This window comes from Nomia melanderi, chromosome 6 (assembly GCF_051020985.1).
Source record: "Nomia melanderi isolate GNS246 chromosome 6, iyNomMela1, whole genome shotgun sequence".
NCBI lineage: Eukaryota > Metazoa > Arthropoda > Insecta > Hymenoptera > Halictidae > Nomia > Nomia melanderi.
In genome coordinates, this window is record NC_135004.1 from 2,867,988 (window position 1) to 2,889,941 (window position 21,954).

General features: G+C 38.2%; 4 protein-coding genes and 2 long non-coding RNA genes across 17 annotated transcripts in view; 3 read left to right on the forward strand and 3 right to left on the reverse strand.

The window, feature by feature from the left end:
• Positions 1-9,753, forward strand: part of retn (retained) — a 167,641-nt gene extending 157,888 nt beyond the window's left edge. For all 3 annotated transcript variants that reach the window (XM_031977556.2, XM_031977565.2, XM_031977574.2), the window contains 4 exons: positions 4,250-4,605; positions 6,969-7,305; positions 7,585-7,781; positions 7,996-9,753. In XM_031977556.2, the coding sequence (XP_031833416.1) occupies positions 4,250-4,605; positions 6,969-7,305; positions 7,585-7,781; positions 7,996-8,153 (1,048 nt within the window). In that variant the 3' untranslated portion in view covers positions 8,154-9,753. The remainder of the gene's footprint in view (positions 1-4,249; positions 4,606-6,968; positions 7,306-7,584; positions 7,782-7,995) is intronic.
• Positions 9,754-10,216: 463 nt separating this feature from the next.
• LOC143174591 (uncharacterized) lies at positions 10,217-10,930 on the reverse strand. The gene is made up of 2 exons (XR_012998754.1): positions 10,781-10,930; positions 10,217-10,712 (listed from the first exon to the last, which is right to left on the reverse strand). It is a non-coding gene; the product is annotated as an uncharacterized LOC143174591 (long non-coding RNA).
• Positions 10,699-12,159, forward strand: LOC143174590 (uncharacterized). Its single transcript, XR_012998753.1, has 2 exons — positions 10,699-11,129; positions 11,694-12,159. It is a non-coding gene; the product is annotated as an uncharacterized LOC143174590 (long non-coding RNA).
• On the reverse strand, positions 11,694-14,036 carry Ada (adenosine deaminase-like protein). The gene is made up of 7 exons (XM_031976963.2): positions 13,819-14,036; positions 13,601-13,731; positions 13,305-13,496; positions 12,984-13,221; positions 12,763-12,898; positions 12,577-12,677; positions 11,694-12,492 (listed from the first exon to the last, which is right to left on the reverse strand). The coding sequence occupies exons 1-7, from the start codon at positions 13,855-13,857 to the stop codon at positions 12,301-12,303; spliced, it is 1,029 nt and encodes a 342-aa protein (XP_031832823.2). The 5' UTR covers positions 13,858-14,036; the 3' UTR covers positions 11,694-12,300.
• Positions 14,037-14,560: 524 nt separating this feature from the next.
• LOC116426384 (tetratricopeptide repeat protein 39B-like) lies at positions 14,561-20,471 on the reverse strand. 9 transcript variants are annotated; one of them, XM_031975462.2, is made up of 11 exons: positions 20,323-20,471; positions 17,698-17,738; positions 17,592-17,620; positions 17,330-17,510; positions 17,123-17,255; positions 16,804-16,936; positions 16,621-16,720; positions 16,480-16,545; positions 15,668-16,389; positions 15,351-15,584; positions 14,561-15,268 (listed from the first exon to the last, which is right to left on the reverse strand). In XM_031975462.2, exons 2-11 carry the CDS (start codon positions 17,719-17,721, stop codon positions 15,163-15,165), a joined length of 1,728 nt encoding a protein of 575 aa, XP_031831322.1. In that variant the 5' UTR covers positions 17,722-17,738; positions 20,323-20,471; the 3' UTR covers positions 14,561-15,162. The 9 variants fall into 9 exon arrangements, with proteins under 9 accessions (XP_031831322.1, XP_031831313.1, XP_031831330.1 ...); XM_031975453.2 differs by having other exon boundaries at positions 17,698-17,743; XM_031975470.2 differs by lacking the exon at positions 20,323-20,471 and adding an exon at positions 20,213-20,231.
• A 404-nt stretch (positions 20,472-20,875) lies between these two features.
• Positions 20,876-21,913, forward strand: LOC143174659 (uncharacterized). 2 transcript variants are annotated; one of them, XM_076368775.1, is made up of 2 exons: positions 20,876-21,559; positions 21,651-21,913. In XM_076368775.1, the coding sequence occupies exons 1-2, from the start codon at positions 21,324-21,326 to the stop codon at positions 21,883-21,885; spliced, it is 471 nt and encodes a 156-aa protein (XP_076224890.1). In that variant the 5' UTR covers positions 20,876-21,323; the 3' UTR covers positions 21,886-21,913. The 2 variants fall into 2 exon arrangements, with proteins under 2 accessions (XP_076224890.1, XP_076224891.1); XM_076368776.1 differs by having other exon boundaries at positions 21,725-21,853.
• Positions 21,914-21,954: the final 41 nt, after the last annotated feature.

Sequence of the window (21,954 nt, forward strand, 5' to 3'; positions counted from 1 at the left end):
CACGTGTGTGCAACAGCTGTTTTCTTTCGCGATGCGGTTTAATCGTCAGTTACGGACGATCTCGTTCGCACAGACACTCGTTGCAGTCTCGTCGAACTGAGACTGTCAACGTTTCACGTGTAAGTACACATTGGTGCACTATGTTATACAACGGAAACTCTGTTGAGTTAACGTTGAAAACATTCCTGCGGCTGAAGCGAATCGCGTGTCTCGCGATATCATTGTCGCGCGTCTTAAACTTTTGAAGTGGTAGTGCGTTAGTGAAATACATATTGAAGTTCTTTATGATGGAAGTGATAGGGTAGGATCTTCAAATTTCCTAGATTTCTATTGACAATTGAAATGAAAATTACAAGACAGGTCTGTAGATCCTTTAGATTTCTATTCGCGAGGAAAATGAAAATAACGAAATTAGCAATTCAAATCTAAATCTCTATCACCAAACAATTAAAAGTAACACAAATATTTTTTCAAATCTTTTCAATTTCTATCCTCAAACACTTGAAAATAACAAAATTATTCCTTTAAATCTTTTCAATTTCCATTCTCAAACAATTAAAAATAACAAGTTCTAAATTTCTACTCGCAAACAAAACAAAAACGATACTATAGGTTCTTCAAATTTTTCAACTTTCTGTCCCGAAGCAAACTGAAAATAACGATATACCAGTAACCAGAAGAAGCAAGAGGACCCATGAAAGATGTGGTAACGAAAGTTAGTTGCGCGATTGATCGAAACTGAACGAGCCGTGCTATGCGTATCGCAACACGTCGATGCCACCCAGTGCTTTCTTCCTCGTCTGTTTCGAAATATGGGCCTGACGGTGGATTACATGTGAAAATAAGCCCGCGACGCGGCCGACGCGTAACGCGCGACAGAACGTCGGGACGCCGGGCGCATCCATCATTCCGGCAACCGGTTATCTCGCGGCGCGCAACGTGGGACAGGGACAGACGGAGGAAACGAGAATGTAAAAGGAGACGGGAAGAGCTACGACTATATCGAGCCACGCGCCTCCGCCGTGTAATTATTTATACGTTCGCCAAGTTCGCCGGGGAAGGGATGATGACCGTTTCGCTGAAGGATCGCCGGCGCGGTGCTTCCGACGAATTTTTGATTAGCTTCGAAGGAATCATTCCTAACAGTGGTTCGTTGGAACGAAGAACATGGGGGAGTCGAATGGTTTTGGCAATCCCCGACAGTTATCGCCTCGTACATTTGTGATTGAGACATCGCTGACTGGATGGAACAATAATGTTCTCTGTCCTGTAACAGAGATGCGATAATTTTTCTATGAGTCGTGTTGTCACAAATACGATGAATGAATTATATGAATCAACTGATTCTATTATAGGAATTAGAATTATACTCAGAAGCAGCAGTGTATTAAAATTACGGAAACACATTGATTTGGACAGGGTATCTCCTAGTAATCGACGAAGTTAAGTTAATATTAGGTTCCAAGTGAAACTTGAACAAGTTAGAAGGTAAAATAAAACGAAATAATGAATCCTTTCAACTGCTCTATCATTTTAGTATCTTTATTTACGTCTTCATGTAGGTTATTAAATACTTCCAAACATTTCCTAAATATCCATTCAAGCAATATTCGGTTCCTTCAAGAATACCTAGTCGAAGTTATATCCAAAACTCCTGAAAACTAATGAAGAAACCATTTTTTCTAACACAAGTTAAACTGAAACTTCAACAAAATGATCGTGAAAATCATCCTGTACGTCCAAACCAGCCACGTTTATCATCTCCGAACGTCTCGACAGGCTCGTTCGGTTCATGGCAGCGCGAATTTGATTATCACCCAGAAAAGGAGATTTATGCCTATGGCCGTGGACGCACACCTGGACAAAGGGCTTCTCGCGTGCACACGCTTCGAAGTGGCCGGGCCCCGAAATTATGCGGCGTCTTCGTCGAACACGCGCGAGACAACGAGACGGCTCGTCGCGGAGCGACGGAAGAAAAGGGACCGACTGGGCCGAAGGGTTAGTTTCGGCCGCGGTCTGCCAGACAATCGTAAAAGCTGAATGATCCCTGCGCGAATTATAGGCCGCGGGTTCCACACCGGGAATATGTCTATTCGTGGATGTGTGTGCGAGCCATCACGGCCTCTTCGCTTCCCTAACCCTTATCCGAACGCTTCTTCTGTTCTCTGACGATGGCACGTCGTCGGAACATTACGATATTCGCAAATCTCACCCCTGTACCCTTATTTCCACGAATTTAATCTCTTAACGCTAGATTTACGGATATTTGTTGTACAGTTTATTCTATTGTTCCTAGAAAGATTGATGTTCGTTCACGTAGATCTTGGAAATTAGAGGTTTAAACGTAGACAATTGGCATTAAAATATTCGTCAAATAATGTTTATAAAACTCAATATGAGTCGAATTGGTTCGTTCCGTAAGTTTAGTGTTAACCCTTTAGTTCTCTGTGACATTGCCTTGAAATCATATATTTCAATGTTGATTAAATTCGAACCTAGTCATGAAATCCAACGGTGTAAAGCGATATCATAATACCCACCAATTTTCTTGACAGACATTTTTTATACAAATACTTATTTCTGTTAAAAATGGCAAATTGGTTAACGTGTATTGTGAAAATAAGCTTATTTTAGCTGATAGTTTTTATAATTTTTTATAGCCTCGACTGTCATGGCAATGTTAAGTGTCTATACTTAGTTACAAATGTAAAAAATATTAAAATTATTAGTTATCCTTCGGTAATGAAGGTAAATATAGAGAATTAATTAATTGTATTTGTATTTATTAGAATTGTTGGGTTGAGCTAAGCTAGATGATAATTATAGTTAGATAATAACCTAGTCTTTTTAGCGTCACTTAGTTACTTCAGTGTGCTATTCTAATTTTTGAACATTTTTGTTGAACATTAGTTCGTTTCCCAGTATTTAAGAGTCCGACACATAAAAGTTTCCTCCGTTGAAAGCTTCGAATACGGAATAGGCGGAGAGAACACGCGAACGATACACAAAGTTAATACAATTTTTGAGGAAATAACAGACGACAGGCTGTTCGAAATAAATGAAACTCGTCGCGGTGCACGTTCGAAACGGTGAGAATGCATTTCAATTCGAAGCAGTCCTGCAGATTCGAAGCACGGAGAACGTGAGCGCTCGGAATTCGTTCCTGAGCTTAACATTTCATTTCAGGATTTCATTTCGGTCGGCTTAGCTCCGAACGCGAACGGCTTATCGGCACGCGAAAATGTAAACTGACTCTGCGGAAAATGTGAACGGAAAATCGATTTCCAATAAGGGCAGACAATTTTAAATTAACGAGCTCGTGTGTTAAATAAATACATTCGAACAACAAACAAGTGGATATATTTGTATTTTACATAAGATTATTTTTTGAAAGGACAAGGCTTGCAATTTCGTCAGCCGGAATGCCTCGTAAGCTAGAATTCAAATGGCTACCAGTGAAAGCTAACCGATGTCCTGCCTCGGAACAGTAAGAAAGCAGGCGACAAATCGAGAATTCATTTTGGTCTTTACGTTCAACCAATATTCCTTTAGAAAGCGTGAAATAACGACACGACGGATTAGCCGCTTTCTATGCAATCAAAGAGGCTGCGCGTTACTGTTTGTCGCGCGACGCGTTGCGTAACACCATTTGATACCACTGTTGAAACACTGTGAACCGCATCATCGTGATGCACTTGTGGAATTGCTTATGACATACTCATAACACACCGTGCATTAGCAATTATATTATATTACATCATATTACATTATATTATACCAATACCCAAATTAATCCTTTGCACCCGAGAAGCGCCTTTCAGTCGCTATTTGACTTGTCCCAGTAGAATGATAAACATTCCAATTGAATATCAAATTAATATCTATAATGAAACAATTTCGTAATTCCATCTTACCCGAGTCTAATCAAAGATCCTTCCAACAAAGGTCCCAAGCTATTCTCAGATTCGAGCGTTGTTGCTATTATCTTATTATCACTTTCTTTTTGCATTAAGAGGATTTTCGTTTCCTTCCTCTTTATACTAAATTTATGATAACAAGTAATGTGCATTTCCATGCTAACTTACAACGTGCAAAATTAATACTTACGTTCCTTTGAAACGTCAACGTATTGACAATTATTCTAAGTGATCTTACACGTTTTCATAAGAAATAGCATTAAACAATGTTACTTAGTGGATAACCAAATAGGACAGTCTTTTAATGAGATTTTCAATTTGACCTGTTCCAGATATATGAAATACCTGTATCCGTACGAGTGTGAGAAGAGACGACTGTCAACACCAGCCGAGCTGCAGGCTGCGATCGACGGAAATCGTCGAGAGGGTCGACGCAGCAGTTATGGTGCATACGGGGGTGGTGGAGGCGGGAACGACAGTTTGGTGCAGCGAAATCCACACCCGTCGAATTCGCTTGCGTTGCACGCTCAAATGTCGCCGCTGTCGTTGGTGACCGCGGTGGCAGCCGGCGGTCAACACCACGGACCACAGTCACTGGTGAACGGAAGCGCGGCGCACACGCCACTGCCGCATCATCCGCACCACCCGCAGCATCCTCAAGGACCACTGGGACAGCCGCCGAATGCCGGTTAGTCGAAAATTTATAGACCAAAATTTAAAACGAATTCCGTCATTTTCGTCTAATTTGATTGATTAATCGATTAAGATTCGTTTGATAACTGCGAGTTCTCGAGGTTCTTAAGCATTGCAACTTTAGGTGTAATCAAAAGTCGCTAATGCTGTATTCCTACCATATTATATCGCTAACCTTTTATTATAATAAAAGTGTATGCTCTATAGAAGGCCTCATGATATTATATCATGAGCATTACAATTAAGATGTTACCGACACTCGCAATAAAATAAAAGACTGGTTAGCCAATCTAAGAACGTTACAAAGAACACCAAAATACAAGTCGATTAAGTAAATAACGTCTTCGTTCGGTTGTTTTGCGAAATTCTTCGTGAGCCATCAACCCCCGTATTCTAGAAATCGTCTAAGACCTTACTCAGTTTCATACTATGAGATGAACGAGATACCGGACTTCAAATACACGTGACATCCGTCGATGAATGATCCTCATCTTCAAAGAAACGATCGCACGCTAATTTCCTAGCCGGAAGCGGACGAAGGAGCAAAGCGAAAAAAGCCGGAAACGGTGTAATCCGGTCGGCTCATGATAGTTTGGTCCGGGACGAAAAGTCAACGAAGAGTAGACGAGCCGAAAGGGGGGAGGCTTCGCGCAGGGAGCAGGGAGGCGGGTTTATTTTAAATCGGTAGTTAGGGTTCCAGGCCTCCCCGAAGATGATGATGCGAGAGCGAAGGAGGCGTAATTGATTGTACGATCCTCTGGGAGACAGGCGTTAACGGATGACTCTCGCTAACGAGCATTCCTACTTCCCTACCCCTTTCTTCCTCCTTCTCGCCCCCGCCAGGCAACAGCCTTTCCACCCCGTTTCACCACCCTCCCCGTCGGTTGTGCCCAGCGCTCGACCAATTTCAATCGGTCCGCTCGTCGCCGAGCGCCGCCCCCTTGGATCTGCGTTTGCGTCGAACACCCTCGCCACCCTCGATACTCCTTTTCCAATGGGACGCATTCGACATTCACGCGAACAACCCCCTTTCACCACGGTAGCTTATGTTCCTGAAAACGTTACAGGAGTTATTAGGTTGTTCCATACGTTTCTCGCGCTTTGTCTGCAATGCTTAGTCTGGTGGAAGTTTTGAGAAAGGATTATGTAGCTTCAGGGGAAATAGGGGATGGTAATGGATCAGAACGGGCTGTTTTTGTTGTGCAAATGGATAGCGTGTAAAAATGATACACGAAATTAGTGTGCAATTTAGGCAGCAATTTAGACGTTCATCTAATTAGGAGCTAGAAGTGTATTAGATAAACAGAAAGAACCTTTGAGAGTTTAACACTGGAAGTCATCTAACAGAAGAACAATTCCTTTTCTTTAACACTGTTCGTTTTAGCAATAGCCTCCGCAGCTGAGATACTTGATCAAATACAAGAATGTATCAAGCGGATCTATTTGATTTCTCGTGCATTGCAAAATCTGTAAATACGGTGACGCTGCTAACGAACGCTTCAAACGACTGTCATCTTTATTCGCGTTCTCCGCTGTTGCGAAAAAATCCATTATTCCTGGTTGTTTGCTCCTTCTTAAGAGACGTTTCGTAACGTAAATCGAAGCGTTTTTATAAAACTCTTTTCAGCAACCAAATTCTTCTTTATACTCGATATACATTGTCAGTTCACTCTCAGCCCACTCAAAATTCTTTCCTTGACCATCGTCTTCGATGAACGAAGCTAGAACGATATCAAACCAAGATCAGACTGGGATTCATAGCGTGAACGCGTGCATTATGGACAACTGAAGAATATGTAATCGATAGTGTGCATCGCGTCTCTATCCGAATTACTCCGTAATTTGAAAAATTGAACATCGACCAACGGTCGATGGAACAGATTGCCAGTGAAAACGTGTTCTATCCTCCCACCTCGGTCGAAGTCAAAGCCGCGTTTAGATGGACGGTGGCGAGGCCGCGGTTCGAATGGCTCATTTGTCGAGCCGTCCAAACGGTAGTTTCATCCGGGACTGTCGGACAGATGTTCCTCCTTCTGGATACTCTGCCCTCCTCTCTCGCGGTTTCCACCGCGTCCCCCTTATCTCAGTGGCGCGGTGCGACGCCAATCAGCGCGGCCCCGTCCCCGTTTTAATTTAGCACTCCCGTGGATGTCCGTTTCGAGACGCGTCGCGACGTCTAGCCGCGCGATTGACGTGAACCGCCGTTTGATCGATCGTGCCCCTACGACACACGTTACTCCTCGGCGCGACTCCGCCACGGTGGCTGGTTTCGGAGTATCTCGATCGTTCCTGGCGCGCAATTATTAATGACTGTCCGCCAGCACAGTTAATGGAGGCTCTAATCGTTATCGATCGCAGGTCCTATTCCCGGAATGGCGCCATCCGAATTCGAGGCGCGAATGGTGGAGTACGTGAAGCTGCTGAACAAGGAGCTGAGGAGCGCGGGCGCTGGCACACCGCCACCGATGATCCATCGGCAAGGCAGCACCACGCCGCCATCCTCCACACCGCCCAGGGATGGGGCGTTCAGCGCACTGGAGATGTCACGGCTCACCCTTTGGAACATGTACAACAACAACACCCTATATCCGGGTGTCGGCCACCAACCGCCCCTCTCGCCGCAGGCCTCGCACTCGCCGGTACCACAGGCAAGCAGCCCTGAACCTCAGAGGGAAGCTCTCGACCTTGGGCTTAGGTAAGGACAACTTACCCTCAATCTTTTTAAGGACTGTAACTTTGCAACGCTATTGTCTTCGTTTAAGAAGAAAGGAAAATTATATTTGGTTATTGGTAACGGTGTGGCCTTAGGTCTAGTTCAGGTTAGAACAGCTAAGTTCACTTTCCCGAAGCTTGTAAAAGCAGTGGAAAAGTGAGCGATTCGTGGTTGATTAAAATGAAACATCCTGCAATTAGATGTCCCTGCGCAAAGACGCATCTGTGACAATCTGTCACTGACAATTAAACGGTATTTCAGGTCGTCGCCTGTGTCCTCGTCGCCGGCAAGACAAAGTTCACCCTCCTCGGGCGGAAGCCTACAAGTAAAGAGGGATCCGGACATAGTCGGCACACCTGGGCCAACACCAGCGAAGAGGCTACTGTCGGATGATGACAGCCCAGTTGAAAAGAACTTACCAGCCACCCTGGGCACGCACATTAAAATTTCAAATCGAGGTACAGAATACTTCTACTTTCATTTGTGGGTTCTGTGGTGGTTGAGAGGGTTGTTGGGGTATGTCTGCTGATGAGGAATGGAATCGTAGAAGGGGTAGGGAAGAGTGAGAAGAGTGGGAGAACAGACTCTTTCTTGCTTTAGTAGTTCCGCAATACGATAGGAGCATCAATGATTCCCCGTTTCACTAACGATAATTGAACTTTTTATTCGCAGGAGACGGGAGGAACGGTGACAATTCCCTGGTGGTTAGTATGGAATTGAACGGAGTGATGTACCAAGGTGTCCTGTTCGCCCAGACGGACAGCAGAACCGGGAGCAGCACGGCAAGCAACAACAACACGACGAAATCGTCGCGGAGCGTAGTCTCGTGAACGACGAGCGGCGAAACCATAAAGTGCAGCTCACGATGCCCTTTGGACACACAATCAACAGATCGCAGCTATTCATTTATAATTCGACGATGATCGTGATCGGTCCATGAGGCGGACGAAGCGCGAACGTTTATTCGCCGATCATTATTCGCAATTGTACAAAAATGTCTCAGATGCGCAGTACTGCTTTTACGAGTAGTCTCGGATTCGTTTTTTCTTAGAAGGAAGTTGTTCCTTTCAAAAGATGTCACTTTCATTCAGATACGAGAGGTCTTAACCAGGCAACGCTCAGGAGATCGTTTCAATTTTATTTTCGCTTTGCCGCGTTGTATCGAGAACATCAATTCGTGTTTAAGTTTCTCTCAATCGGTGCGAAAACCGACAAGACACTTCAGGTTTCCTTCGGTATGGTTTCGAATACAGTTGATATTGTGATACTAGTTTGCGGCTGATCACCTGTGCTGGCCCGATTTCACATTTCCTGTTTCCGAAACGGGAGCCGCGCGTGTATGCGTCAGGCACGATTATTCATTCTTCCTTTGGCGACGACGATACCGGATGAACGAAGAAACTCACATGCGGGTGAAGAATTTCTTCATCCGCGATCCAAGAGCGATTTCCCATTGCTAGACCATCGAACGACCCTGCGCTGCGATGAAAAATCGAAACGATCCGCGCGTCCTGGTAGGCTGTCCTGCTTCGACGACTAATTCGATCGTTACATCGTATGAATAGTGATGTACGTGTGATTCTGAACGTGTGCAATGAAGGAAAAGATGTCCCTTGCTTCTCATCTTTTTAATCGTGACGATTCTCAAAGTCTTGCATTCCTTTCACTCAAGCGACTTTCCAGCAGCGCAACCCGTTTAGGAATTTGATGTTTGCACATCATTTATTAAAAATAATATGACAAACGAAACGAGTGAAGAAAGGAAGAAAGGCGAAAGAGACAATGAGCGAGTGAGAGACAAATGGATACAGGAAGCGTTCGGCCGAATCGAAGCGACGTTTTTTCTCGCGAGTAACGAACTTACCGAACACGATCGATTGCTTGGCCCCTTTCCTTCTGTTTTTTTTTCTTTTTGTGTTTCGCCCCCCCCCCCTTTTTTAAAAAAACCACTATCGCCGAATCAAAACATCTTAACTTATTTATTTGCCGTCGATCTCTCGGCGAAAATCTCGAGGTCCGAGCGATCGGCTAGGGCTCTACTGCTGGCAGCTGTGTTCGTTCGACGTGTCCGCGGATATTCGAGGGGTCGGCCTACTTCCGATATTTTATAGCATTTTTAAACAGTACGTGTACATTTGTTTTTACCGCGATTATTATATCTATCGTACCACTGCGAATATTAAACAGTGAGAAAGGGAATGAGAGAGAACGAGAGAATGAACAAGTATATACACATACATACATAACATAGATATATAAATACATGCACGCGCGTATGCAAGTAAGCAGAAAGTGAGCGAATCAGAGGGAGATATGTAGAGAATGAGAGTGAGAAGATGAGAGCGAGAGGGGAAGATGGAAGGAGGGTGGGGAGAGAGAGAGAGAGAGAACGTGAGTGTGATGGGGGGGAGAAAGTGAGAGAGAGAGAATTTGAGTGAGTGTGATGGGGGGGGGGGGGAGAGAGAGAACGTGAGTGAGTGTGATGAGGGGGGGAGAAAGAGAGAGAGAGAAAGAAACGGGGAAAGAAAGAGGGGGAGAGAGAGAAAGAAAGGAAGAAAGAAAGAGGGGGAGAGAGAGAGAGAGAGAGAGAAAGGAAGAAAGAGGGGGAGAGAGAGAGAGAGAAAGAAAGGAAGGAAGAATCGGTCATCTTATCACGCGTTTGTTAAGTGTACATAGTCATTCAAACATTATTTTTCTTTGTTTTTCTTTCGCAAAGGGACAGAGCTCAGTGCGACAATATTATACAAGAAAACACGCTATTGCATTATTATTATTATTATTATCATAATTTTTACTAGATTTAGAGAGAAAAATGTGGGAGAGACAATGCGAGAAAGATAAAGGGAGGAAAACAATTGTGTATCGTGATTTTTATTCTTCAACGCACGAATCATTTTTATTTTTCTTTTACTTTCGTCTCCGTTGCAGCTCGATCATCGGTTCATCATACGCGAGGTCTCCGTCGCGGAACCGGAAGCGCAACCGTCTTCGGTCGAATGAAACACGAATCCCGCCTCGAATAGTCGTCGGCCGCTTCCCTTCCCTTCCCGTTTTACTTTTTATCACTGCGACGCTCACATCTATTGACGCCGTCTGTAAATTCGTTCGACAAGACAAACGAGCGTCGGTCGAAAGCATTTAACTCTCCCCGTGACGGGATCTGAACGTTCGATCGACAACACTTCCCGCCGTTTCGTCGTTGTCTCATCGTAGTGATTTTCACTTTGACTACTTTTTCTTCTTCTTCTTCTTCGACTTCGTCTTCTTTGTTCTCCTTTTCGAACGATAAACACATTCACCGATGTCGAAACTTGGGCCAGTGTCAATATTAACATTATTCTCTGAGCGAGTGAACGTTGTGTGAACGTCGCGACACATGGCGGACGGATCTATAAATGTAGGAACGATTAGAGGACGTATCACCTTCACGTAATGCTTATGTATGTATTATACGTACGTATATATTGTATGCGTGAGACGCTCGGTATAAGTCTTTGCACGCGATCCGACACACCGTATCCTCATCCATGATAGGACAACAATACAGAGGGACACACGTGACCGTGGATCCGCTTAGAGTCGACGGTTTAAAGTACATCCTTTTTTCTTAGTCATAGTCGTTAGAGTAAAACCGATTTAGCGAGGGTAAGATATTAGCCGAGTACACGCGCGACAGTAAATAGAAAAGGAATCGTAGGTTTAAAGAATGGTGAAAAGGGAGACAGAGCACGATAAAGGGAGAGAAGAGGAGATCGAGAGAAAAGTGGACAGTATAAAGCGAGAGTTGAAAAACGAGTGAATAAAGAGTAAGAAATTAATTTTTTTTAATCGCGGTGAAGATGATGCACGAGACGGCACGGACGAGGGGAGGGATGAAATTGTTTTATTGTTTATAGCTCGAGATGGTTAGGCCAAAAAGACTGTTATATAGGACGAATATTATATATATTATACATACGGTAGAAAATACTTTCTTATTATGGTTATTAAGAACGATATTATTGTCATCGTAAATATTCTAATTACGACTATATTTACTGCTATTCCTAATCACTCTACTATTAGTATTATCGCAGCTAATTACTATTATCATCTTGTTACGTCGTGATAGCGAGAAACGGTTCTAATACGAGCGAAATCGGAGAAATGTTGGGAAAGACCTGCGTCGAAACGGGGAAACGAAGCGCACGCGGGATCTTTTTGTTCTTTCCCGCAGACGTTCACTACCGTTTCGTCCGTTGTTTTCGTTTTCGATCGCGACGCAGTTTGCCGGCACAATGTAACCACCACGATGTAGGAACCGAACGACGACACTGCTTCGTATTCGGTTCCTTTCCAAGTTGTGCTAAGTTTGGGCTGTTTTATTTTAGATCGATTTACGGAATATGAAACTGGCGAATGAAAAATCGACAAGAGGACGAATGATGTTATTTGGAAGCGAAGCACGCAAGGAAATGAAGCCCGTGTAAACGCGCGGGTAGCAGTGTGGTACGCACGTCGCGTTCGATCGTGATTCAAGCGCGAAGAAGCTAACGAGGCGATTGTTAATATTTATCGAGTCGCGGTTTATGACCCGGTTCGTGGGTATTAATAATTTCTTTGTTGACAATCCGAAACAAAGATGCAGCACCACATTTACAAGCATAATATTATAATAGTTATTATAAATGTTGTATATATTATATATGATATTACCGAAAGATATGAAAAAAAAAACAGCAAAACACCGACGACATTCAACTATTATAGTTCTCCATAAGTAGCAACTTAGTTATCTGTAAATCTATGTAAACGAACCCACGAATATCATAACGAATAAAATCGACATTACTTTTATATCAGTGGTCCTGCTACCTCGTCGAGACTCTGTACTTGGAATTAAAGCGATTCGTCTACTCAGTTTGGCCGAATGCTTGTAACCACAAAATTTTTATTATTTTTATATTTTGACTCACTTATTAGTTTCTTTAGAGAATGTTAAAATATGAATTGACAATTAAAGTTTTCAATCCTAGACAACAGTACTTTCTTTTCTTCTTCTGTCGCGAAAGCGTATTCCACAGATGACGCACACAATTTCATGAGTTCCTCCCACCCTAAACCAAACGTCGAACTAGCTATCTCATATTCCTTCGACAAAGATGTATGAAAAACACCCTTGTCGTCAGTCTACAAAATGAACGGTGCTTCAATTAAAAATTCATGTTACACGGAAAATAACAGCTTATATGAATATTAACAAACTTTACTTACACCAAGGCAAATAGGATGACCAGCTTCATACAAATATTTAAACTGATGTGATTCATAAGAAGGTACTGTCTTGCACTGGACATTTGATGTTAGACACAATTCTAAATGAAATGTAAAAATATGATATTTGGTAGATTTATGAATGATTTAGACAATAATCCATTAAAACAATGATAATGTTCTTACCCACAGGAATTTTTGAATTGATAAGTGTGTAAAATAATTTATCTGATCCTTGTAGATTAGGATGAATGCAAGTACAATGACCTAGTCTGTCTGGTTTGAACTTAAGAATATCACGTGTTTCCATTTCATTTGAAATCTGTACTAGAAAAATGATAAAATATTTCAGCTCTTTAATGCTCATCAACCTTATTTATCATTAAATATAATGTGATACAAATTACCTCTGCACAGTGGGCTGCAATTTTGAGACCAGCACTTCTTGCTTTCTTTAATAATTCTAAAAATGCATCTCCAACCATTGGATCTCCACTGAGATCTAGACCTACTACATACTGTGGATATCTTCCAAAGTAATCTATCGCTAATTTTATGTTCTCCTCAGCAGCTTTATATCCTTGTTTACGATTAATAGATATTAGCAATTTTACAATAATATCTGGAAAATCTGCCTTGCAGACCCTAAAAATATAAATACCGCAGTTAAGTATCATAGACTTGCATAAGTATATAAAATAAAATTATTTTTATTAAAGTAAACTTACACAAATGCTCTTACAATAGCTTCTATGTATTCTCGTTTTGTCATTTGTCCGCTAATTGCACGAGGAGTGCTTCTAAGTTCCAAATATATCACATTATCTTCCTTAAATTCTTTAATCACATCATAAGCAGATTGATAAACTGCTTCTGGTGTTACTGTCAATGAGTGTGCAATATCGAACACTTTGAAACACCTATCAAAATTATTATTATATGTTCTTTGGTTCAAAGCTTTAGCATAATACATTAATTGTCATCTAAGATGGATGAAATAGAACTCAGGAGAAGATTAGCGTACTCGCCTAATGATGAATATTTTTCAGTGCTCATGACTATATTCTCACAGTTATCAGAACTAGGATTTTGCATCTTGTATAGTTTCTTCAATGTATCAGGACTCAAGGAACCATTCAAATGAGCATGAAGTTCCTATTAAACATATTACAAATTTAAAAAATGATTCTTTCCAATTATTGATCTGTACATCTTAAAAACGTTTATGTGAAAAATACGTACCACTTTTGGCAGATGTTTACAAAAATTTTCCAAGTCCATTCCGAAGGATAAATAAAGTCTTTCTGTGTGAAGACGTGTAACCTTACTGCATGCAAATATTTAAAATCAGTATGCACGTTACACTTTATGGAAATCTATATCTAGGCCTAGAAAAATTTTAGGAGTTTTGCATTAGCTATTCACACAGTCTTCGTCGATAACATGTGTCTAGCAATTTGGGTATATCATCGCTGATGTCGCCATGGTCGCACACGTGCACTTTCCCGTCGATAACATTTGTCTAACAGTTTTAGCATTTTGTCACGAATGGCATTACGAGTCAAAAATGTAAATTTTCGAGAGCAGATGATTCCTACCGTTACTCGCATTACATAGTACAATCAGAACAGTAAGAATTATTAGTCGTAGTTTGCAGTTTATACTATACGAGATGTAATCAAAACGTACAATAATTGTTTTTTTACATTCATCTGAATGATAAAGAGTGAGAAGGAAGGTGGTAATTGGGATTTGAAGAAAATGTAGATGATAAACGTTGCAGTAGAAAGAGAGATAGATGATTAGCAATGTAATAAGAAGGAAAGGGTTCTTAACTGTCCACCTTGGCCTTGATATAGTTGACTATTTATTCTTATCAAATGCATTTTTTACATTACGTTTTTTTTCTCAACCAAGAAAAATCTTAACAGCTTAATGTATTAAGAACTATTCTAATTATGCCAACTAAAATAACTTGACTTCGTTTAATTATTAATAAACCATTTGTTTATTCCCATTTCATGTTCTTTCATGTTTCACTTGATTTACGATTTATTAAATAGTATAAACACAACGCAAGTGTCAATACATGTGTACAAATGCATGTACACATATCTAACATGTACATATATTAAATTTCTGCTAAAATTACTGAAATAGATGTTTATAAATATTTGTTAATGCTTTTTATGGTAAAAATAATTTAATTTTAAGAAGTAATTTAATCTTATATTTTTTTTTAAACATTTTGAACTATTTGTGATCTGTGCTCTAGATAAGTATATGGATAACAAACAACGAGTGTCAATCACTACTAATAGCAATTCATGTATAAAAATAATAGAAAGACATATTGCACCAAAAGAAGGTAAAATATTGAAATTGATTAATCAATCTAACAAGAAAAATTAAAATAAAAATATATATATAGATATATATTATAATTTTATATATTTATATATAAAATAATATATTTTTTTTTCAAAATAAATATTTAAGGAAAGTATCAATACTTAAACGTCCAATAGTAAATCTATTGGCAGTAACTAAGATTTTGAAAAAAAAAAACTAATCATCTCTTAGATATCATTGTATTGTAGTATTTTCATTCTTCTTTCCTGTCAAGTTCATTAAATCAGAATGAATTCTAAAGTGTAATCTAGTTTCAAGAAGATATCCAGTAAAATTCCTCCTGTAATAGTATAAAATAATCTCAATTAATTGTTAATTAGTTATGGGAAATATTTGAGATTAATAAAGAAAAAGTAACTAACTTAGCATCTTCTAGAAACTCAATAGCTAATGGAATGTTTCCTTGATCTTTTGCTAACAAAGATAATTCCACTGTTGCAAATGGAAGTATGTAAGTATCTTCATTAATTGATTTATCTAGGCTAAGAATACGAGTTAAACAATCCTCTGCTAATAAATAGCGTTTTAAATGCCGTAAACAAGCGCCTTTTAAAAGTAATAAAAGAGCTTCATTATCGCCATGAAATTCAGTTTTCCTGCAAGAAATTAAAAATCTGTTAATGTCGGTGTACGATTACAATGCATAATATCGATTATATAATCAATCAAAATGACTCACGGGCTATTTTTAAGTTCTTTTTCTTCTTCTTCAATCAACTTAAATATATTTAATATTAAATCTTGCCGTTTGCCGATAGTTCTGAACATATTCCACACATACATAAGTTCAAATACGGGAAGCACCAGCTTACTTTTTTGAGCAAAATAACGTTCTGTCTTTTTAATAACAAACTTCTCTATTGGCAACGACTTTCCTGCTACACGCTGCTTAAATGTAGGCGCCTGCATCATCAAGGTGTTAATTAATTCTTTTTCTTCACTTTTTGACAATGGTTTCTGCATAAGAAGTATTGCTGCTTTCTGGTATAAAGAAACAGTACACGACCACTTTGATTTCTTGACTAAAATATCGGCGAACTTGACAGCATTTTCCCATTGTAGAAGAGCACAATGCACCCACATTAACTCCCAAAAACAGAGAAGATGAAATCGAGGCCATAAATCTTGGCTCTTCCAAGATTTTGTATACCATTCTATAGCACTTTCAAAATTTCCTCTTGTTAATTCTAATCTTCCTTTTAAAAATAAAAACCATACACCATTTGGATAAAGACTTAACTCCTCCTCCAATACTTTTTCACACCACTCTAAATCTCCATCTGTGTTACTTAAAATGAAAGATATCACTAAGTTATAAAATAAGAGAATCATTGCACACAAAATGTGTCGTAATCCTCTTCTTTCCCTATATCCTGCTTCTAACTCAGTTAAACCATATTCCTATTGGTAGAAGAGATATCAAATTATTGTTATATGAGCTTCCCTATGAAAACACTTTTACTAAAGGACGTAATGCTTCATTAATACTACCTTATCGCCTGAAAAGCCTATAAACTCTAGTAGTTTGATAATTCTTGCTGGTAACAATGAGATCATCTAAAAAGTCCCCAAAATTTGTTATAGTATTATATTACTTAAATAATTTTAACCGATAAAGATGATAGTATGTACCAAATTGAATGCCCCAATTCCTGTACGAACGCCACTTTCAAAATGTACTTTATGAACGTCATTTTCCCATTTCCGATTATTCAAAATTGTTAGACATTCCCTAAGAAGGATAACATGCATGAAACAATATATAATTCCTCGATAAATATTTGAGATGGATAGTTAGCGATCTAGTTTGTTTACTTATATGACAAATAGCAGGAACGAAGTTTCAATCCGGCTTTGACAAAACTGACCAAATTCTCGTCCTCCACCAACGTGAGTACCGATTTGAAAAGGAGTGATTCTGCGTAACAAAGTTCTGCATGCACTTCCTCTGTAATATTAAGTTTTCATTATTCCTTCATGCCTTAAGTTTTGTTTACACAAATGCGTAGTAGTGAAACTTTATATGCTTTTATTTTGATTCAGCTGATCATGCACGTTATTCATAGAAGAATCTAAAGCTTTAGCTAATTAAAAATGTCATGTCATATTAATATACTTAAGTGCATATACGTACCCAGTGTATAAGCATCGTAATTAGCCTTTTGAACTATTTTACCAATATTTTGTGTTAATGTGATATGTTTACGTTGCTTCAAACATAAGCTCGTGCACTGCTTCACGGTTGCAGATGCCTTTTTAATGTATGGCTAAGCAATACATATCATAATGTATTATTCGATAAAATACTTTCCATATATTTCAGTTTATTATGATGTAATACTTGTTCAAATGTAAGAATGGCTTCAAGGAATTCAAAAACACTCGTCCCTAAAGAGTGGTATATACTGCAGTGTGCCCACGGTTTCATGATTTTTCTTGCTTTTTCAAAATCATTGTTAAAAAACCAATGTATTGCTTTTTCTGCTTCCATTATTGCTGTATCCAAATCCATAGAAGTAGGTCTATGAAAAAATAATAATAATTTAGTATATAAATAAATATGTGTGTAGGTATATGTATATTTAGAATAATTATATACTTACTCTGGTATAGATTCCTGGGCATCTTGAAACTGAAATATGAATAACATTAAAACTTAGTACAATATTAATACTTATTACTTAATTATCAATACAATTCTATGTATACCTCATCTTCTTCAATGTCTGACATCTTGGACAAATGTTCAGCTATCCTTTGAAAAAATAACACTGTATAGTCTTTTAGTATACTGATATTTCATATATGTATAACACATACATACTAATGTAAAATACTATCTCAGATGATAACAATTTTTTGTATGCTTTATATAGTTCTTAATTCTATTCTTTTATTCACAAAAACTGTTGAACACTATAGGTGAAAGGTATTCTTCAACATAGATTTCTCAAGTGTGCTCCTTCAGTTTTAGGTCATTACTTTTCTAGGAGAAGGAGAACACATTTCACATAAGACTTTCAAAATTAGTTTCTTTTACTCTTAATTAATCAATATGTGTACAATCATTATATCTACTGTAAAGTGGATTTAGATAAGTTTATCAAGTTCAAAGATTACTACAGAATGATAAAAATGTAGAAACAAACAACCACATTGCTACTGATAATAGATGAAAATTGTTACACATAAGATTACAATAAAACAGTCAATACACGTATGCAATTTGAAGATATAATTTTATTTTTAATGCATTTTACTGATTTACTTGTAAAGAGTAACAGAGTACTGTATGTCTGCACATAAATAATAATCAACATTTACTTGTTATCTATGCAGTATGCGAGTTTCGTTTATGCGAAATGTATTTAATAAACGAACGAATATTTTTGCAATTTTTGAAATTATTAAAAATGTGCGGCGGCAAATACGAACAAGATATAAACATGAAATTAAAAAAATGTTCGTTTCCACTACTATAATTTTAAACATTGAAAAAAGAACAAATATACGGTTAAAAACGGAAATACTTTGGAATAATACAGAGGAAATGTAATCGAATTATAACGAAGTGATGTGATAGATCTAGATCTTTTAAGACCACGATAAAAACGTACTAAAAATTCAAGTTGAATTAAACAATTGATTAATTCAATAACAATGGTTCACAAATAAATATAAAAATAAGATTCCAAATATTTTCCATGAAACTGAGCAAAATTAATATTTAAAAAAAATTACTTACCACTAATCCGTTTAAACGTCAAGCGAATCGCTCATACAGAAATTGAAAGAACTAATACACGGAGTACTTTTATGAAAACAATAATTCGGCCTTTTTTCGAAACTAGTTCCCAGTGCGCATGTATTTCTAAATAATATTACACTGAATACAGCTCTGTAGAAAATCCTGATATCGATAATTAAGTAGAAGCAAAATTTAAATTGAAACTAATCTGTATGGATCATTTCATGTTAAATTTTACGTCCTTTTACACTTTACGACTAACATTTTAACGAAATTGAACTATGACATAATCAAAATGACTAATGAAACCAAAATAATCCAATGATTTATACTTTGTCATTAAACAAGGATAAAGATAATTTGAAAGCATCACTACAAATATTGCAGCGCGGAACGTACGCGATCGACTAACACTGAACAGATTATACCGGATCAAGACACGTATTTACAATATTATTGTATGCACACCGTAGATAACAATACACGTCTATTCCGCTTCGGCTACCCAAATATTATAGAACTTGGAGTGACTGGAGTGGGATGAAGAACTGCGTCGGTGTACACGTGACTTCGTCTTCACGTACAGCAGTGATACTCAACATATTGGGTAACAACTGACGCATGAATCACATCTTATCACATTTAATTGATGTTTAACTGGTATCTTTCAATCCAACCGGAAGTAAAAAAAAAAGAACTTTGCATTTCTGTCATAAGAAATGAAAATGATTAAATGTTACAGCGCCTCCAGGAATAACAATGAATTATCAAATAATGAACGTCACTGTCGCTCACGTGTTACACCTTTTCACATTTTTGTTATGGATTTTCAACCTATAGAATTGTGTTGCAGGTGAACCTTTTCACTATTCCGCCGTTAATTTATGTTTCTTCCTACAAGGTTAACACGATGGAAAAGAGCAACCTCAAGATATGCAAATGCTGAGGGATAAGTTCCAACACATATAAACAACTAAAACTATTATTTCGATCCTGTTCGTAGCAATTCCATATTTGCAAATTTGTTATTGTAGACGTCGAATAGAATTTATGAATTTCATTTGCGAAGGAGCACCTTGAGTCTTATGAAAAAGTTAAGGCGTAACGTTTAGCTGGATGATGATATCAAAAAATAACTTAGAATTTTCGTTTCGTAATCAGTAACGTTTACATTTTCGTGTAAAAATAAATTTTTTATTCTCCAAACGTAACATGAAAATGTAAGAGTAATTTGTTGACTGCTTCATTGTTATTATTATCTCAGTCATTGTTCTTACATTTCAGGAAAACTGTGTTATGCAATAGTATATTTATTAAGGCATTTAGTTGAAAATTGAAAGTAGGATCTCTTCTGTTATTTTTCTTGACATTCAAATTCAATAGTAAATCAGACGAAACATACAGGAGAAACGTGTCTTATCTAACGACAAGAAATAAACCCAGAAATACTACTATTTACAAGTATGCAAGGCATACCTCGAGGTCACTGCACTCACAAAATCAACAACTACCACAATGGTACTGTCATTTCGTTATTCATCTACGATATGATCAACGACCGGAGCAGGAAAATACATTTGACTCACCGACTGCTGTTGCAATCGGCTCATAATCCGGAAGGAGCAGGAAAATGTCCTTGACCACTAATGATTGTTGGTCAACAGTGGTTCAGGGCCAGAGGGAGGAACAGGAAGCTCCGCTGACCAAGAACCTGCTTGACCATTCATGACCAAATCCAGTCAAGAGTAATCCGTGGCCAGGGAGAGAAGGAAGCAACTTCACTGCCCAAGAACCTTTCATCATCGATAACTAAGCACGGTTCAAGAAGCTCGAAAGCTAAGGGGTGAAAAGTAAAGCTTCTAAGATGATTCAAGAAAGCTTAAGACAATCGTGTTTTAAAAATAAACACAACAACTCTTCATAGTCCAGAGATGCCCGGCAAACTGAAGATTTCACCCCTACTCTGCCTTTTATGGTTTCAGCACTCCCCACTCTTCAGCAATGCTTGCAGCTATTCTCCAATGCTCCCCACTGTTCCGTTGCGCACGTTATTCCACAAAGCTAAATAATGATCGATAGCTTCAGCCAAATCAAAAGTTGATTCATTGATGAAATTTGTATTCATAGTTGCTTAATTGTCATAATATTTGTTTATTTCGAAAACTAATGTTACGATATTCCGTTAACAGTTGTTTCATCATGTTCAAGAAATGTTTCTTTCCTATGCGCAATAGATTCACACTTATATATTTATGAAAACTGTATCTCTGTAGTATTATGTTTAGTAGACGCTATTTGAATCGTAGTATGCATTTGTTACCAAATCAAATCAAACGATTTATACTAACAAGTCCAATTATGTTGGTCTATATATAATATATCATCATTGTATACTCGTTAAAGACAATGTTTTAATACCAGTGCGGCACGTAGCGTATATACGAAAAATTAATCATTGTAGTTATTGAAATTTTCGATAAAATTGTCTTTTATCAATATTCAGGCTTATATTAATATTTGCGTCAAATATACTGTTATCCATAAAGTAATTTTTATTAGTGAGATTGAAATATGATTTCAAGGTACGATGTCTTTTGAAAACAAAAATCGAGACCGTGTTTCGAATGCGAAAAGATACGAGTACGTAGAGGATATAAAAGATGTAAGCCAAGTAACTTCAACCTCAAATGTGGTGCAGGTTGATAAAAAGACGAAAAAGAAAAAAGTAACTATAGAAGTAGATGAAGATGATCCGTGCCTTAAAGATAAAGAGAAGCAGGAAATTATTCCACAAATGACTCGTGCTCCTGGTGCGGATCCTAGGTAATTTTATTTAATACTTATAATTGCAATAGACATATCTCCTTCTTTCAAATTACTTTTCTCGTTAATACTGCATATTAACATCGTTTAGATTTCAGCAACAAAACCAGACGTTACGTTGTTGGGTAATGTACACCGATTTCTATCGTTGTGAACATATTTTAGGAGCAGGATCGAATGCATGCACCTGGTTTAAACAAGTTTTCACGTCTATATGCCCACGTGAATGGATTCGTAACTGGGATCAACTTCGAGCTGAAGGCAAATTTACTTGGCATAAACATAAAGTGCAAGGAGAATTTCCTGGCCATAAATACGGAGATTAAATAACATACTACTCAAATTTTCTACATCTAAGGGGGAACTTTATATTCTTAAAATGATAAAATAAAAAC